This window comes from Oryzias melastigma, linkage group LG5 (assembly GCF_002922805.2).
Source record: "Oryzias melastigma strain HK-1 linkage group LG5, ASM292280v2, whole genome shotgun sequence".
Classification (NCBI taxonomy): domain Eukaryota; kingdom Metazoa; phylum Chordata; class Actinopteri; order Beloniformes; family Adrianichthyidae; genus Oryzias; species Oryzias melastigma.
Genome location: NC_050516.1, coordinates 19,467,182 through 19,486,754, shown reverse-complemented (window position 1 = coordinate 19,486,754; position 19,573 = coordinate 19,467,182). Strand labels below are relative to the sequence as shown.

Below are 19,573 nucleotides of genomic sequence, written 5' to 3'. Positions count from 1 at the left end.
AAACCCCAAAAATACTTGGATTAATGGATAAATAGACATAAATTTCTTATTAATACCATAATTCAAATATTGATAAACTTTATTCCAAAGTTTACCACAACAGTAAGACAGTAGAAGAGACATGAGGGTGATTTTATTGTTTCCTTTAACCTATATGGGTGAATTTGATCATCTTAAAGACTGGAATAAAGCAGAGAGGAAATAGAGAAGAGAATCTAAGAAGGAAGAAATTAAACACTGTGGAGGGATTGAACTAGTTAGACTTTGGACTTATTTTTTTTTTTTATATAAACTTTTGCTTTATCATCTTGAGAAAAAAAACAAGCGCTTAGAGGTGAACTTTCCCTCTAAAATGCTGATTTTTTTTTTTTTACTTCTCGTGACGATCACCTTTCTCAAAAAGGATCAAGTGCGGAGCGCGGATCGAACACACAGTGCACGCCTTGAGCTGAAACTGTTGCCGTGATAAGGCACAGCGTAATAAACAGTCCGTTTGTGTAAAAACAATTGAAACTTAAAAATATAACAGGACTAAACTTCTAATCATTTCTTTAATATTTGTATTTTTCTTAAATGACGATGGTATGAGCTGGGTAAACTGCTCCTCCAGGTGTGCATAACACAGAAGGAGCCATCTGAAAAATGAGATTAACGTGATTAAAAAAAACTAATAATAATCCACTAAAACGTTTGTAATTAATTAAACGCAATTGAAGTAATAATTTGACAGCCCTAATATTACGAGAAAGCCAGATACTGATTTGGTTCAAAGTTAGTTTGAGCTTGAAGAAGGAAATTATCAACTAATAATGGTAAATGAAGTAGAATAGCTACAAACTACAGACCATCTGTTGTCACAAAGTGGATGTTTGATCTTTTTTGTGTCTTTTCAGTGCAGAACAAAGCAAACAGCTTAGGTCCACTACATATATCCACAAAATGTACAAATACACCCCACACAGTCAGAATGATGCAGACAAAGTCTAGTACCAGACACTCACCTGTACCGTCTGCCTGTCAGGAATTCCACTGTAAACGGATATCTGGGGCATCGCTTGCCTTCCAGTTGTAGTGCTACTGTTGACACTGCTGCTAGTGTTACTACTAGTAGTAGTAGTACTACTACTGCTACTAGCAGAAGTAGCAGAAGCAGTGGTGGTGGCATTCGAGGTACTGCTAGTGCTGACAGATGTGGTGCTGGAAGAGTTGGTGGTGGAAGAGGAGGTGGAAGATGAAGAGGAGGCGGCCGTGGTAGCAGAAAGGGTCCCAATGCTGTTGGCAGTGGAGGCAGGGGCCCCGGGTTCACTCTCCATGGTGCCCTCTGCTCTTCTCACCTTTGACCCCCGGCTCTTCTGAATGGCTCTCCTGTGCCTAGACAGGGAAAGAAAGAAAAAGAAGAAAAGAGGATAAGGCAAGACCATGAAGAACATGTAGCCCACTTGTGAAACAGGTTCTAGTGCAGCAGAAAAAGAGAGGAACTTCACTATGAAGCAGCAGAAAAACAACACGCCAGGTTAAAATAGGCTAAGAATCAAGAAAGCAAAAGGAAGTATAGATGGTCTCCAAAATATTACACTGTGAATAAATGTCAGGAAAAAAGCAGATCTGTCACGTAAACATATATGCACAATTCTGATCACTTTTGGATATGTGCATATCTCATTTCTCCTAAATTACTTCTGTTGGTCTTGTTGAACTGGTTATGGTCACTGATATTTCCTGTTTTTTTTTTCTTTTTTTGTTTTTTTTTTACTTCAGCATCTAAAAGATTTTTTTTTCTGCAGCATTTATGATGTTGTAGCAGCTATCCCAAGCAATAAAGAGACTTCTTAAAGCTGATCTCCTCATTAGGAGGAAAGAGGTTCAGAGGTCTTCAGGCATAAGATGCAAAGCAGAAAAAAGAAAGAGCATTCTTTTTAAGTTAGAGCAGAATTGCATTTTTAGATTTTAAATATGCACATAAATGCCAAAACGTCTGAAATAACCCTTTTTTTGTAATTAGTATCAGACCTAATCAAATCCTGACTGGTCTCAAGAGGGAAGTGCAATTAATGAGTGTGGGTGGAGGGTGGGTGGGGGTGGTTTGGAGGGTTTTACCTCAAATGTGAACCAACAGGGGTAAAAAACGAAGGTGAAATGGTTAGCTTTAGGGTTAAAGGTGATCACATTAGGTGATATTAAGTTATAGTGCCCATAAGGGGGAAGAGGGCAAGTGTTAAGTATTAGCTGAGAGGGCTGGTTGATGAATTAAATGGACTGGAGTGGAAAAAGGGAGTGATGAAAGTAGTTCAATAAGGAGGCCTGATTGCAAACCTTAAGATATTTGCCTCTTTCTTCCTCATCATCATCAAGGTTACTCTTTTGAGAAGATTAGTGGCTTTGGTGAAACTCAACAGCTCACTTATGCTATAAAGGAGTCCTGGAATTGTTGTGGCATCTCATTGCTCCACACGTTAGCTCAAAAGCAGTCAAAATAGCTTCACTATAGCTCTAAAAAATGTATGCGTTCATTAATGAAAGAAAAAAAACATTACAAGAAAAGATTGCTTTATAAGCTTTAAATAAAAAAGGGAGAAACAAAAAACCATCGCTGCCAAAATCCTGCCTGCCTGTCCGTCTTGTATGCAAGCATTAGCCTATATCCAGCACTGAGCATTGCTTCCTTGTGTTTGTAGAGGGGAGGGAATCCCCTCTGGTAATGATGGCTTAAAGCCTTGTCTCAGTGTTGAGTCAGCCATCCATTAGTGAACACCCACAACTCAAATCTCCACTCCTCGTTCATTACTTGCATAGTTGACATGAAAATGTTGCTATGAAAATAACTGAACACGAGAATAAAACAACAAAAACACACCATCATGAGTGTTTTTATGGATCTGTCTGTCTAGCAGAATCATAAAAGCCGTAAAGAGCCTATCAGACAGACTGGCTGGCACTACAGAGCTGACATCATAATAAGAAAGTGCAGGAGCCTCCATCAGGGTCAATCGTTCAGCCTACACACAGTCACATGACCCACATTAAAACAGCACATGAATGAACCGGTCAGTTTCTCTACACTGAGGTCTGATTTATTTTTAAACAATGTCTCTGTGCAAATGGGTATCATTTTCTAGCAAGGGGGTGCTCTGTTTCGGAGACAAAGCCCCCCGCGCATCCTGATGCTCCCTACCTCCTCCGACAGCCCCGTGATGCAGGGGTATGATGCCCCATCCCCCGGGAGCGTGTGGTCCTCCTGCAGGATGCTGCTCCTCTTTGTCTCCCTGACTGAGTGGCAGGCTGTGGCTGGACGGCTACGTGAATGAGTGAGTGCGTGCACGAGGGTGAATCTGTGCTATATTCAAACCCCCAGCCCCTCTTGTCTACTACCCCCAACACACTGCCGTACCAGTATTAACAACACAGTCTACCAACCAGGCCATGGCCTGCCTCCTGATTATGTGGTAGCCTAGCAACAGCCAATAGGGCGTCTACAGAATCCCCATGCAGAGCAGCACTTTGATTGGACAAAAGGATGCTCGCTAATGAATATGATGGAAATGATTTTACTGTTTCTCTCCTCCCCCTCTGATGCTTCCTGAATACTAATTTTTTTCTTGTTTTTTAAGCATAGTACTTTAAAAGCAAATAGCCAATTTGTTTGAAGGTAAAATAATTAAAAAAGATAAATAATTAGATGCGTTAAAGAAAATAAAGTTTAAGCACTATAAAAAAAAAAAAAAAAAAACATATAAACAAAGAGGAATATTAAAATAAAAACATGTTACATGTCAAAAAATTGCAAGAAAGATCACTTACCAACCATTCCTGACAGATTTCAGATTGAATGTAAATTTCATGTTAAACAAAGAATAATGGCAAAGCTTTGGTTTGATTCAACCCATTAACAAGCCATCCAAGTGTCTAACTCTATGATGCCATTTTAGTTATTTTCCTATTGAAAAGCGCATTGATTTGGGTCAATCATGTGTGAACTCCATTGATTATAATCTTCTCATTAGCATATAGAGTAGCTGGTGATCCAGCCAGCAATGTAAATTTGCAGACTTACACCTGCAATACAAATCTGGACAAAATTCAAGACTAATATAAAAAAGGAAGTGATTTTGTATCCGGAAATGTTTAATTTTTTTTAAGGATTTAGCATAAAAAACAATGTCAAACATTTTTGCTAAATTGGATTAGTAGTTTTTTTCATTATATTAATGTTTTACTAATATCTGCAGAGCCAAAATTTCTAACATGCATCAAAACAATAGTTTTGGCCAATATTGACTTTCCAAACTTGACTTATGCTGCATTCACATTCACACCACCTTCAAAAATGTGCATTCAAGCGACCAAATCCATTGAAAAGTCTATGTAAATGTATGTATATGTGCGCTTTGGGCTTCCGCATTTCAAAAAAGTTTGCATTTACACTTTGTTAGTCAAGTTTTCAAGACTGTTTTTGGAATCTACGATTGACTGTTAAAGAGAACTGGAATGAGCAGCGGTGACGTCACCCATATGGAATGCCTTACTTCTACCTCCAAGGAAATGAAACTAATTCAGTAGCCATTTTTCCTCAATGCTGTTCAAAAAAAACAATATATAAACTTTTTTTTAAATTGCTAAATCAAATAAGGTATTTTCTGTACCTCTGCTTCCATCAAAAGGGTTTAATCCAGTCTGGGTTTTAGTACCTACTCATTGAGTAGCACTTAGTAGGTCATTCACTCCTTGTAGTGAAGGAGGTAAGGATCCCATCCAAAGAGTCTTTTTGCTTTTTCAAACATAAACAACATAAGCAGAATTTGCTTTGACCACTGAGCTGTGTGCTGCTCCATAACAGCTGCTCACTGTCCACTAGCTGTGTGGGAGGTCTCTTCTTTGAAAGACGGTTGTTGGGAAGTGCGGGTAACTCAAGGTGCTGCAGGTGAGCCTCAACCAGTTTGTAAAAACACCTAAAGAGGCAATGACTTAGTGGGTGTATTATCATGGGGCAAAAGCACTGGTAAGCTGAAAGGTTGATGCTAATCGGTCGCTTGTTTTAGGGGCCGACACACACCTGGTCATTGTGGTAGTATAGTTCAAGGAAAAGACTTTTCAGGAAAATTAGTCCAAACTATCAATTACAGAGATTTATATGTTTAATGTAATTGTAAACCAATCTCAATACTGTACCAACATTATTGTTTACCCTGATAGGCAGTGCAGTGTATGAATGGAAGTCCCAATGGAAGTAACTCTGAAAACAAAACTGGCTAAGCAATGATATTTGAATATAGTATTACATATATATATATATATATATATATATATATATATATATATATATATATATATATATATATATATATATATCAATATATATATGTTATTAAAGTTCAAATTTGTAATATACTGGGAGGTGCTTCTTTTTTTATTTTTTGAATTTCCAAATGAGTGGATTTAACAAAACTCAGCCATTTTTTTGGAAAATGATTAATGTGGGCGGAGTAAAATGCAGTCAATATGGCCGACCCAATTTGAGCCTTTTTTTAAATTCATTCACAACCCGCTGGGTGACGTCACACATTCTCCGTTCAGCGAGTCTGTGCTCATGGTTTAAAGAGACCCCACAGCAGCTCTGGCCGTGTCTCCATAATTGAGCCATCTCTGTAGGACACTGCTATGCACAGCTGAGTAGACCAGAACAAAGAGGCCCTGGCTGTGATCCAGGTCAAATGTACCGAGTGTGAGCACAATTCCAGGGCAGAAGACATCATACTGTGAACAAGCAAAACAAAACCATTTGTCTCTTCAAAGGCCCGGTGGGGATTTTGTTACCATTATGAGGAAGTGTTGCTCTGATTAACTTTATTTTTTACAAATATATAGGAGAAACAGAGAGGGGTCAATGGTACTGATAAGAGGGAAAAATATTTACCTCGTTGATCTATAAATACCACAAATTGATAGTTCTGGCAAAGCAAGAAGATTACCAGCGTGCTTCAATCCAGATTTCTTCATCAAAGCGTTCTCTCAGGCGTCTTTCCAACACGCACAGAGAAGAAAATAGGTCAAGTTCGAGTAGCGGTACACATACTTGAGTGTTTCAATGCTTCTGTGACAAAAGCTCCAAAATATTAAAGGGAGAAAATAAAAATAAAAAAGAAGATTTGAGATAATTTAAAGCAACATTCAATCGTTAGTCACCAAAGGGTTTTAAGTAGTTCTAAAACTTGTTCTAACTTCTTTTAGGTCACAGTGCTTTATCTTCTTGTTGCTTCATGTTCAAAAAGTTTGGAAAACATTTTTTTTAATTAGTCACAGACTTTGAAAATCTGATGGTTTAAATGTAATTGTAAACAGAAAAAAACTTGAAAAGGACCAAAACCAAGTGAGTGAAGTTTAGGGCTACCACAATTAGTCGACTAATTGAATTTTTAAAATAGACTACAACTAATTGAATAGTCGATTAGTCGTAACTTTATATTATATGGAGTCATAGTGTGGTAAATTTGAAAAAAGTTGTGAGCGTTCAGAACCAAAAAAATTTTCTTTTTTCATATTTGAGTCAGTGCAATCATCTTAATTGTCTTTTTATTAGTTGGTTTTAAGCTAATGATGGTTAAGATGTGGGCTTTACATCAACTTTGCGGATGATCCGATTAGTCGACTAATCAGAAAAAATAATCTGTGATTAGTAGACAATTAAAATAATAATGTGTGGCAACCCTAGAGAATTTGAGGTCTGCAAGCCCCGAATGATCCAATATATGGACTAAACTGTTATTTTCCAACAAAATAACTATTATTTTTTTGCACTCTATTTGTAGTTTGCAGATAAACTGTATTTTTTTTTTACTGCAGTTCAAATTCAACATTTACTTCTTTTAACCCATCAAAGCCACAGCAGTCAAACACCCATTGTTTTTCCATCAGCAAGACGTCCATCTGCCATTAGCACATTCACCGATATATTTAAACAGCTGACTTTAAGCTAGTGGCTTTGCTTATTTCTCAGTTTTATTGAAGATCCTAATTTAAGATCAACATCTACATGCCTATTACTTATAAAGTCCCAATCTAACTATATTTTTTTCTATTATAAAACCCTTCCCGGTGGTCTTTTAATTGTGATTATGCAGTTTTTAGCCAAATTAAAAAATGTTTACATCTATTAAGGTTTATTTTCAGTGAAGCAGTAGGAGCTTAACTGAAATTCATCTCTGAGTTGTGGATATATCTGTTAGTGCAAAGGTTTGGGCTAATTTTCCATCAGCCATTTGTTACACTTTCTTCCACTAGCATTCACCCCCTCAAAACGCCCAAGCTTTTAGGGTATTTTGCAGTTTAGCTAATATTTCAGCTACATGCTAGCTATTTTGGCTAATTTAGGATTTTTTCATTTTTTTAACCTAATTTGGAGTTTAGCTAATATTTCTGTTGCATTCTAGCTATTTTGGCTAGTTTAGGCTTTTTTCTTATTTAGGCTAGTTTGGAGTTCAGCTACATACTTGCTGTTTAGGCTAACTTAGATTTTTTTTTAGATGTATAGGCTGTTTTGGAATTTAACTAATATTTTAGCTGGCTATCAACTTTAGCGTTTTTAGCTATCAATCTTCAGCTATTGTCACTAGCATTTTCAGCGGCCAAGTTCAGCTTACAGCATTCACACTGACATTATTGCAGGTAATGCTATGTGTTTATATATCTAGTTTTTATTTAGTTAAAAGCTAACGACGTGTGTTTTACGTCCACTTTTGTGCATGACCCAATTAGTCGACTAATGGTAAAAATAATTGGCTTTAAGTCGTCGACTATTAAAATAACAATTTGTGGCAGCACTAAAGCGAAACAAACAACTACTTTAGCTGACAAAAATAATATTTTTTTTTGTCTTGATTCTATTTTCTTGTCTTCTCTTTTTACTCCTAGAATTACGCAAACACATCCTCAGTATGGCAGGATTCAAACTGAATTAATCAATATCTTTAAATTTCAAACATTTAATTCCTACAAAATGCTGATTTAAGGCACCAAAACATGAAAATGTAGTAAGTGGAAGCCATACTTGATATAGTATTCAATGTTTTTGTCGCTTTAGTTTTTCAAGAAGTATGCACTTTCTAAAGCAGATTGATCAAAAACAATAAATATTTTTATAGTCAAGTGTTCGGTTTCGTCTCAGAGGTGTACACTACTTGAATAATGGATTTAATTATCAGTTTGTTCCCTAACTTTTCAGTAAACACAAGTTTTTGATATAGTTTCAGAAGTTATTGCAAGAAAAGATGTAAAGCGCTGCTTCTACCTTTAGGACCATTGCAGGTGACCAATATAAAAAGAGCCAAAGCAGTCCTTTGGGAGCTTCTTCTGCATATTTACAACATCAGCCCAAATACTCATTATGTGGTAGCACATCAGACAGTTGAGCTGTCCATTACAGACCACATAGATGACATTATAAGTGAATAAAACATGGGTACAGACAAGGAAACGCTGTGCCCATCTGTTATGTAAATGATGATCTCTCAATGAAACACTAAAAGCGTGTGTGTGCCTCTGCCCCTCTAGTCAAACAAACATATCTGCTTTGAATAACACAACAAATCACACAAAAAGTGCTTTGAATAACAGAAAACCTCCAGCTTGTTTTGGAGCTTAGAATTCACAATCCAGAAAAAAGGGATGACTTTTACGTGCCAACAGAAAAAATATAAAACGGTTTGTATGTTTATGGTCTGATCAGTACATTAAAGTTTATCTAATGTGAAAATAAAAAGTAGAATGAGGGTTTGGTACCAGCACATGCTTTGAGGTTTGAAGAACACACAATTATTTAGATAAGTAATTAAAGAAAAACTCTTTATTTTTATGAAAACATAAATTACAGTTGCCAGAGAAGACAATGAAGTTGACCTAACATTTTTGAATCTTAATACGGATAGGATATTGTGTTTTTTGAGTTTTGTAGGGGTAATGAAATGAATGATGGCTTAAGCTTATTTTTAACATCTTTGTGTTGACGTTGGCTAATTTCCTTCTAAAGGATGACAACTGAACAGCTGCAAACACACAGACCACATACTGAGCAGACTAAAGTGAATGTTAGCTAACCCTTTTTTAACATAATGAAAGAGATTTATTACAGATTTTCAGGTGTTTTTTCTAATAAAATCAAACTTAACTTTACTGAGAAAATTCAGTATAGATTCCTCAGTTCATTCATTAATTTTCCTGTAAAACAATTTGCTGGGTTTCTTTTTTTAGACAATGATCTCTTTAATTATTTTAAAGTAAAAGCTTATGCCATCTTAGGCTTTAGCTTTATGAATATCTTTATTTTTCCATAATTGAACAAAACCCCTTTGAAAAACTAATATTTTTATTTAGAGGTTTTCTCGAATTATAGAATATAATAAATCAAACTGAAATGTCAACTTATAAATTGGAATTGTATCCACTCAAGCAGCAAAATTCAGCAATTATTTTTTTTAAACATTTATTTTGTGATTTCTACATAGTCATTTTGAAATTATACATAATTGATATTTTTTGGTAATATGAAGAGTAAAAATCTAATCAAATATATAAATTAATAATGTTTTAAAATACATGATAGGGGTGAAACAACTTATTAAATAATATATATTTATTCATACAATCCAACCAGATCATCTGAGGAAAGTTGCTGATCAAATTTAACATTTTAAAATAATTTTAAATGAAATAAATTGATGATAACCTATATTAGGAAAAACATTTTGGACTGAGACATGGTAGGTTTAATTTACTGTGGCGTGAAAAATGACTATCCCAGGTGTCAAGTGTCAACACACGTGATGTCAGCAAAAAGTGATCAATCCATCATTACAGTACAATGGGACTATACACTAATAATGTTACATTTGTTTTATTTTGATGTAGAAAAACAACAGTGGGCTGAAATTTGTGAAACTTAAATGTGAATGAATTTGTAGTTAATTCTTGTTTACTTGTTTGTTTGTAAACATCTTGAATTTACACTTAAATTATCTTGCAAGAAATACAAGAAGTCTGGAAATCTGCACTGATCGATATTTATCTCTGAGTCACACTGGTGGAAGTTTGAGCGTGAATTGATTTTAGGTCAGTGAATCATTCAAAATGAACCAATATTGACTATAAATCATATCAGCAACAATAAACTATGATATAATCGAATAGGGGGGAAATCAATGACTAAACTCCTAATACATATGCATTATACAGCTGGCTTCAATGGAAAATTTATCTCCAATTAATTTAATTTATCCAAGAAACTATAATGAACGTTCTACAAAAACAAATAAGCTTCTTTTGTTTGTCTGTAATGTTACTACCATATTTCCCCCACTTTTTAGCTACTTGTTTGAGTAGAAATGTCACAAAACCAACACTCAGAGTGATGTTTCTTTTTCTGCAGTAAATATTTTTTCGTTTGGAGACTCTCCATCCATTCAACCCCCTCCATTCACCTAAATACGATGACCTTCATCTGTCAAATCACTCTCATGAGTCCCAAAGTTCGCGACCTGTTGCCACAAAGTTCCCAAAGTGGACTCAGCACCTGACCTGCATTTATCAACATTTCAGAAGTTTCCCAAGCGAGCCCAACAAGTCTGGTGTGAAACAATGTGCGGTTCAGCTGTTCATAACATCGCCTTTAAACGGTTCCGCCACGCGCTGATTTACGTGCAGAGCTGATTCCAAGTCACGTTCCCCAAAACAAGAAGGTAGCTAAAGCTAGCTATACTCCAGATGCTGTTATTTATCCCGGACGCTCCGTTTTAATCGTTGAGACGTTGTAGCTGAAATGAAGTCGTAAAGTGTGGTTAGCAGTAAAGCTAGACATGAGTGCATGCTTCACCTTTGGGGCCCCGTGGACATTAGCTTCAAGGGCCGATTAACCTCTCACGTTCCGACCAAACGCGCACGTCTACAATGACTGACATCGAACAAAGCAATAAAACAAGTGAAGACTAGCAACATAAATGTCACTTTACCCTTTTCCAAGCCCTCTTAGTCGTGTTCCTCCTTGTGGCCGAGCTTCCTTGGTGTTACTCCAACACCAACAACATGTATCCGTGGACGGTGGCTCGCAGCGCCCAAAAAGCTCGGCTCGGAGTAGCAGCAGCAGAGCAGAGAGGAGGCGGGTAGAGGCTACGCTTTTGATTTGCATTCCAATGTGGTAGCGTCACGGAAACCTTAGCCAATAGACATCAAAGATGATTTAGGTCCTGCCCCTTCAGCTGTCAATCATTGTTACCCCTCCCCGTTTAAAGCGGCTGGCCTGTCAAATTGCTGGGGCTGTCCGGATCTCCATAGTAACAGTGGGGTTGTGTTTCCTCCACCCCTGCACACACCCTTCAGTGCTAATGCTAATGCTTGATGCTAAAATAAAGCCTGGAAAGGAAAGTTTGGAGAAAAAGACAACTCTGAAAAATAAAATTTAAACTTAATCCAAACTAAATTCAATTCTCAGGTAACATTTCAATTTGCAATTTAAAATTCAAAAAGAAAAAAAAAACGTACACTTACATCTTACATAAAATAAAATAAAATAAAATGCATTTCATTTTAAATTGTCTTTCTTTATTGCTACCTTAATAATTAGGAAATTGAATTATGCAATTTACCCGTCAAAGCTGAAGTTGGTCAAACAAAAATACATTTTGAAATTTACAATCCAATAAGATATTTCAGTTCCTTGTTTGTTCTAATGTATTTTAAAGTAACTCCATTTATATTGCATTTAATTTGTCATGGTGTCAATGTGTTGAAATCACTGACAGTATAATCACATAATGAAGAAATAATGCATGTCAATGGTGCAAATTCTAAAAATAAAATGCAAAACAGTGCCTTGTGTAATGCACACGTTTGCTGTTTTTGCATTATGGACGCTACCTAGTTAGCAGAGTTAGTCAAGGCCTCAGTTAGTCCTAGTCAAAGTTTTTTTGATGTGTTTTATCTCAAATGTAGGAAACATTTATTGAAATGATATTAAAAAGATCAAGTATTTAATTATTACATGATGAAGTATTGCGATTAAATTTTACTTTTTGAGTTAACATTTCATCAAAAGATATAACAAAGTTTGCCAAGAAACTGCCATCTTAAAAAATATGTTTTCTTTCTTTTTGGTCACCTCTTTGAGAATATTTTAAAATGTGGAATCAATAAACTGAATTTGTCTTTGTGGTTTTCAGCTTCATTTCTTCCACTCATGAAGCCACAAGCATGAAATTTGTAATGTGCATCCAGATGGAAAGAACCCAACATGGAGCACGATGAATTTCTAATGTTCTAGTGAGTAGCTATTGTGTTGGCAGCAATATGAGGAGGGAGAACATTCAAATAGCCTGCAAATACTGAATAATTTATCAGAATATGATTTATCCAGTTGGCCCTTGAGTTAATTATATGCTCTTTCATTACTCCCTTGATACCTTGCCTGCAGCATCAGTGTGAACACGGTTGAGTTCCGGTAACAGTGCTTATACCCAGGGGACACTTTATGGGCTCACAGCCAGGCGGATTGGTGTGTGATATTAATGTTGTGGTAGAGGTAGCTCTCCTGAATTCAGCGGCTCAGACGGACCGAACGTCACTTCAAAGAGACGCTGAGACAGAATTATGGAGTGGATAATGTGCTTTCCATTTCAATAAAGTCAGAGATTCAATGTGGAGTTTGCTGGAGTTAAAGCTTCAAACCTGATTCAGGGTCACAAATATGGTCATATTACATCAATGAAAGCACAGAATTAATCATTAAAATATTGTTTCAACTTTGTAAATGGAGAAACCTTCCAACTACAATGTGTACTGTAGAAAATAGATTTTTTTTCAGTAGGATATATATCTTTTTTCTCCTTAAAATATATATATTTTTAGTAAAACTTCAGTTCAATGGGATAAAAATCACTTTAATGACCTGCTGCTTTTAGATTTTGTGGTGTAACCACAGCAGATTCTTCGATGTATAAATTATGTTTAGTTTTGCTGTCCACAACACTCTCATTCTAGAAAAAAATTGCACATCACTTCTTTGTTGTAATTAATGAGCCACGTTTTAAGTAGAGAGTGCAAAAAAAAAAAAAATAATAATAATAATAATCTTTTTTCTTAGCCCTTCAGGGTCACTGTCCAGAGGCTGTCCTAGCATCTGTTAGGCAAACAGGTCGCTAGTTTGTTACAGAGCACACGAGTACTCCCACACACACCTACAAAGACTTTAGAGCAGGGTGGGCAAACTTTTTGACTCATGGGCCTGACCAAGAGCAGATGCATGGAGTGTAAGAAAAAGAAAAAAAAGCATGGAATTTGGACAAAAACAGATTTAACTTTGATTAAAAGTTAATATTTTAAAGCAGAACAATTTGGAGATTTTTTGTTTTTTATTCTAGCGTCAATTGTCCTTCAGGGGAAAAGACAATGCTGTGTTTATCTGGTGTTGGAATGATCGAAAAATGTCTCAGAAAATGCATAAATGTAAAAACAAAACAAAACAAAAAAAAAATCTTCCAAGACCATATAAATACAAAATAACTTTCTGTACCTAAACAAGTCAGTTTATTTGTAGTGCACCATATATGGGGAGACACCAGAATTACAGGGAAATTGGACATTAATAAGGGTTATCAATAAGTTATTCAAGTTTTTCCGGGCCACATTTGGCCCCCGTGCTGTAGTTTGCCCACCCCTGCTTTAGAGCAACCAGTAAGCCTGTGAAGGAGGTTTTGGTAGGAGAAAGCTGTTCAAAACTCATGCATGAGAACATACAGACTCCATACAGGAAGGTCCCAGCTGGGATTTGAATCAGGGCCTTCTGGCAGTGAGGCGAAAGCTCTAACCACTGTGCAGCCTTTGAAAGAGAAAAAAAATAAGTTCAAAATGTAAATTACCGGAAGTTTTAAGAAGATTTGGACGTTAGTGACCTTCAGGTGTCACTGTTGTTCTCTTCGTTTTCCTCTATTCCGAACATTAATGGAAATTCATCGTGGAATCAACATCAAAAGCAACATTTTTGCAAGATGGCTGTTTATCATTATAAGACGGATTTTATCAGTTTTTGGTATTTAAAAATTATGATAAAGGCTTTTGCTTCAATGACTAAACTAAGTTGACTTTTTAAATCAGGAATAGAGTGCATATAAAATGAAAATCTTTTACTTTGTATTTCATCCATCAGTTCATAACTTCAGCTATTTTTAAGTCTCCAGTCAATTATGTTTCAGTGGTTGTTATCATTCTGTTCATTCGCCACTAGAGGGAGCCATCATACCTCATTTTCAATAAAGTAATTTTATGAGCTTCTCTTTTCAAAGATTCAGAGGAATTGCAGTTCACCTAACAGAACTTGCAAAGCCTGATTGTCTGACTAATTTCACAAGAACGTAAATGTAATCTTTTTCTTTATGCTGACATGTTACGAAGTCCAGTACTTTGAACAATATAGGAAGGATTTGGCTCTACAGTCGGATAAAATGTTTTCCTTGTTTGTCATCCTTGGTTTGGCTTTAAAAAAGGCCAGCTTTCAGCTTTCAGCAGCAAAGTTTATTGTTCCAAAATTAAAACAATGTAAATTCCTGTGGACAAAAGCTGCATTCGGTAGCTTCCACCCTGGCTGGACCTGACATGTTTGTTTTTGTGACTTTCTTCAAAGACAGTAAAGGCCAGCACCTTGATGTAACTCCGAGTTGTTTTCTCTTCATGAAAGCGCTGGCGAATGAGGACAGAGGGGCCCACGGCATCAAAGATTGCTTATTAGTTCAAGAATCACTCAATTTTTCCCTCATTGTTTTATAGCACTCTGATTTGTTTGGCTGGTGTTTGCTCAACGAGGATGACTATTGTGAGGAAGGATATTTAGTCTGATTCAGTCCCTGCAGACGTCCCCTCCCAGCTGCAGACAAACTTCACAGGGAAGGTTCAGTGATTACGACAATCCTTTTCCTTGACCTCTGCGCTAGACACTGAATCATGAAGCAATACCAGTACAGTACTAACATCACTTAAGCTCACAGTGTTGCATAACTCTTTGCTCCATTCAATAAAGCATGTATAGTGCAAGAATATATTATTTAAATGAAAAATGCTCTTTAGTCTTCCTTACTGAGGAGCCAGTACAGCATATCTTCAAGCCAGAAATCAGCAGGATGTAATTTTTTTTTTTCAAAAAGTCAGTTTTTTACATATATTTATTTCCGTTTCCTAAATGTATGTATATTTTGGTGCTTTGCTGCTGGGTTCACAGACAAATCACACTAAACATACCAGATCCTGTATTTTTTATTGGGCAAAAAAACCCCAAATGTTTTCATTTTGACTGATTTTTCTTAAAATGTGTCATTTTCTCTTAACCATACTTCTGATTTTGTTATGACGTAAACAAAAATTTAAACAATGGATGTATACTAGAAAGTTGGTGTTATAATGAAAACATTATAACTTTGTGCAAAAAATAAAGATGTCAGAAAAGAGATAAAAACGTCCTCAAACCCTGGAAAGATTATTCCTATTTCTTAGACTTATTCATCATTAGTAATGTAGCACATAAGTTGCACAACCTTTTAAAATTCTGCTACTTTGCGTGTGGGAGTTGAAGGGACAAGACCTGCAGAATCCAGCACACGACGAACACCAAAATGAGACATTAACACCAGGTTATGTTTTCCTGGAAGCTTTTGAAAGCCTCAAAGGTCTTTGTTTAATGTATCTTTATAGCTTGTAAGGCTGAGCTTTCTCCAGCTCGGAGGAAATCCATGTAACAGTGTTTGCATTTTCCCATGTGCTGCAAATGTAACACCCTGTTGAATCAGCTAATCCACTAATGCTCAGAAAAAAACCTGAAAGTGTGAAGCAAGAGACTTTCTCCTTCTTCTCATTAATAGCTTAATAATTCAAGAACGAAATAGGGCCCTTCAGAAATTTGGGAACACATTGAGTCAAAGAGAGAAACATAGACTAGAACATTTTAAATGGGAGGCAGGAGGGGAAGCAAATGAGAACAGTAGAGTGGAAGGCTATTAAAAAGGAAATGATCAAAAATACATATTTCAAACAGTTTTATTTTTTTTAATTAATACTAAAACAACAGTATATTTAAGCAGAGGTGCTGTTAATAATTGGGAGGTTTTGATGATTTTGCCTTTTTGCTTTTGGGGCAGCAGTCCCCCCGTAGCTCCACCCCTGATGCTATGTTTATTTAGCTTTTTTATGCTAGCCTAGGTTAAATCCAGTTTCTAATTTACTGCAGTCCAAACTTAGTTAATATTCCTCTGTTTCACCCTGTTAAGATGGGAATAAAAATCTTTATTTTTTATTTTATTTTATTTATTTTTTTTGCCCTGAGTCTGTTGGAGGATCCCTTCTCTGCTGATCAGTTTAGCCTTTAAGAAATTTGGATTTGGATTCATGACCTTTTTTGTTGTTGTTGGTTTGTTTGGTTTTTGGTTTATTTTTTTGAAAAATGTGAATTATTTGAAATATTTTTACCCTGAACAAACATGAAAATATGAAAAGAAACTTGCACGTCTCAAAATTAGATTTTTTTTAAATGTTTTTACCTTTTACCATTAGTAGAAGCCAAATTAGCAAAAAAATCTAGCTCATTACTTAATTAAAAGCTGATCTCCAAATTAGCACAAAATTCCTCTGTAAATTAAGCCAAAAATATTAGCAAGTTGCTAAAATAAAAGCGAAACTCTAAATTAGCCTGCAAACCCCAGAAGATAACAAATTGGCCAAAAATGTTAGCATATATGGCTAAAATACTAGCTAAACTCCGAGAGGCCAAATTAGCCAAAAAAAAGCTAACTTGTTGCTTAATTACTAGCTGAACTCCAAAGTAGCCGAAAATTCCTCAGTAAACTGAATTAGTGAAAAATGTTAGCATGTTGCTAATTAGCTAAGAACATCAGCATTTTGCTGAAATATTAGCTAAACTCCAAATCATCATACAATTACTCAGTAAACTAATTAGTCAAAAACATGTTGTTAAAATAGAAGCTAAACTCTAAACTAGCCTAAAACACCTAGTAGACAACAAACTAGCAAAAAAATGTTAGCATGTTGCTAAAATAGAAGCTAAACTCAAAATTTTTTGAAAATTCCTATTATTTTGTTTTTCTTCAGCCAGAGAGCCACCATGGAGAGATAAAAGAGCCACATAGGGATAAGAGAGACCCCTGTTTAAGTTCATGTGAAGATTATGCTCAACAAAATTTTAAAAGTGATAAAAATTCAGAGTTCCCCAACCCATTCCTGTCACCAATGGATCATGTAGCAATCACAAAATAAACAGTAGAACTCGCATTTCTTAATTGTTTTTCTGCCTAAATTCAATCTCAGCTTGCGTCAATGTTAGCGTCTTATCGATACCCAAATCGTCTTTTGGACTCTATTCAAACAGACTTTCCAACTTACTGACACTTCCACATTCACACTGATTTTGATCAATACATGTTGATAAGCTGTGTAGCACAGGCTTTTGAGGCTTCCGTGACAACTCCTTATTTCGCAAATAAGTAGTATCTTCATTCATTTCTAAAACTTGTATCTCTAAAGTTTAGGAAAGAAAGTTGCAAATACATCATCTTTCACTTCAACAGTCTTTGTTTGGAGTGTCAGTCCCAGCTGGATCTCTGCAAAAAACAGCTTTCTCATGATCTGAAACAACAGCAAATACAAACTTATTTTTGAAGTATTGGTGCTTCGTTTAATACAAAGACTGTAGGCAGTGAAACTCCTAATGTGCATCGGTGGAGGTTATGTAACGGCCAAACAAAATCTGCTCAGGAATTTTACTGCAGACTGGTGTACCACAGAGGGCTTTTCTTGATCCTATACTGCATGCATGATTTCATTATGTAACACTGGATAATATACAGCCTCTTTAAGTGTTAAATTAAAAGTTTCCATTTTTTTACATTATTGTTAAAATGCAATGCATGTATAAACTTTAGATTATGAGAATTTAGGATCAATTTGATTAAGTCACTAATAAATAGGTACAGCTTAAATGAACACAAGTGAAGATTACAATTATGCTTATATTATATTAAATAATCTATTCTTGATTTTAAAAAAAGTATTAACTTTTTCTACATTTTTTATGCTATTACATCACTCTTACTTTGAAGAAAAAAGAACAACATCCACCCCTTGTGTTTATTTTCAGATGAGGCCACGTGTTTTTAGGCATTAATGGCAACACCAAGTTGAGAGTTTGAGCGGCTTAAAGTTTCAGAACCTGAATGGCTGTAGAGCTCACTCATTATTGCAATTTCTGCACTCCCAATCAAAATAATAGGATTTTTGCCTTTGCCACGATGACGTGCTGGTCAGTGTGCAGCGATGTGTGCGGACAAACAAGTGGTCCAGTGTTCCTCTGGGGCTCCACTACCAACAACTTCCCTGACACTTGTTTGGATTCTCTGGTTTCTTTGTGTTGTAAGTTGGTTCAAGTGGAGGAGTGGTAAAGAAAAAAAATAGCAATAAAGACTTTTATTGAATAAACAAGCACAACTGTCTAGCATTGGTTTACAATCAGCAGATGACATCATGAACTGTTGAGTTTTGAGATTGAATATGTGAGAAAATGATACTTCTTAATATTGGATGTGTGGACAAAAAAAGTAATGTTAAGACCACTTTTGGCATAGTGTAGCATTTTTCCTGTATTGTGCAAAAACATTTGTTGTTAAAAATTATTTTATTCCATGTGATTCCAACAGGTATCACTGCTGCAAACAACATAAATACAAGTTTTTTGGACAAACATCAAAAACTATCCTGTCTTGGTGCAGCGGTAGGGCGGTCAACTCCTGATTGGAAAATTGCAGGTTCAATTCCCGCCTTACCTACCAAAGTGTGCTTGGGCAAGACACTGAACCCTACCTTACCTCTGATAGAAGGCTGGTGTCACTGTTTGGCAGCGGCGCCACCAAAGTGTGTGAATGGGTGAATGGGTCTGTGACTTTATAAGTGCTTCCAAGGTAGAAAAGCGCTTTACAAGTATATGCCATTTAACTGACCTGCTTGTAGTTCAGAGTTATAAAAAGTGACACATTAATACAAATAATTAGATTTTAAAGTGCTAGACAAAGAAAGCAATATTGTATATTTTTGTAAGGATTTTGCTTCTTCAGTTCCAAACTTTTAATTACTGAAGAACCTTTGCAGATGAGCAGCAAAACCCTTCTAGATTAACCTTTAAAGTCCAGTTTACCAAAAGGACAAAATCTTTTTAATGAAATAACCTGAAGGACTTAGAATTCCTGTACAATGAGTGACAACAAGTATTGTAGTGAATTGTTTTGTGTTGGTTGTGTTTCACCAGTTCAGAAAAATATGTGTGGTCCTGTGGCTGTCAGGAGTTTGGAGTTAAGGAATGATAGAAAAAAATAAATAAAGAGGAAAGATGACACAGAAGCTGTTAAAGTAAAATCTGTCAGCTGAACTTGCAATTAAGAAATCTGAAACAAAAAACTCAGTAAAAGCATGTTAGATTTAACACATTTCCACATGTACCTAGTGGGCGGTTTATTAGGTAGACCTGTCCTACTGTTCGTTAATTCAA

General features: G+C 35.8%; 1 protein-coding gene across 2 annotated transcripts in view; it reads right to left on the bottom strand.

The window, feature by feature from the left end:
* The window catches only part of phc2b (polyhomeotic homolog 2b (Drosophila)), a 29,305-nt gene extending 17,591 nt beyond the window's left edge, over positions 1–11,714 (bottom strand). The window contains exons 1-2 of one of the 2 annotated variants that reach the window (XM_024271268.2): positions 10,995–11,714; positions 1,002–1,371 (exon numbers count right to left, since the gene is read on the bottom strand). In XM_024271268.2, the coding sequence (XP_024127036.1) occupies positions 1,002–1,371; positions 10,995–11,170 (546 nt within the window). In that variant the 5' untranslated portion in view covers positions 11,171–11,714. Of the gene's footprint in view, positions 1–1,001; positions 1,372–3,172; positions 4,022–10,994 lie in introns of those variants that run through there. The other variant, XM_024271269.2, reaches the window with a different exon arrangement.
* Positions 11,715–19,573: the final 7,859 nt, after the last annotated feature.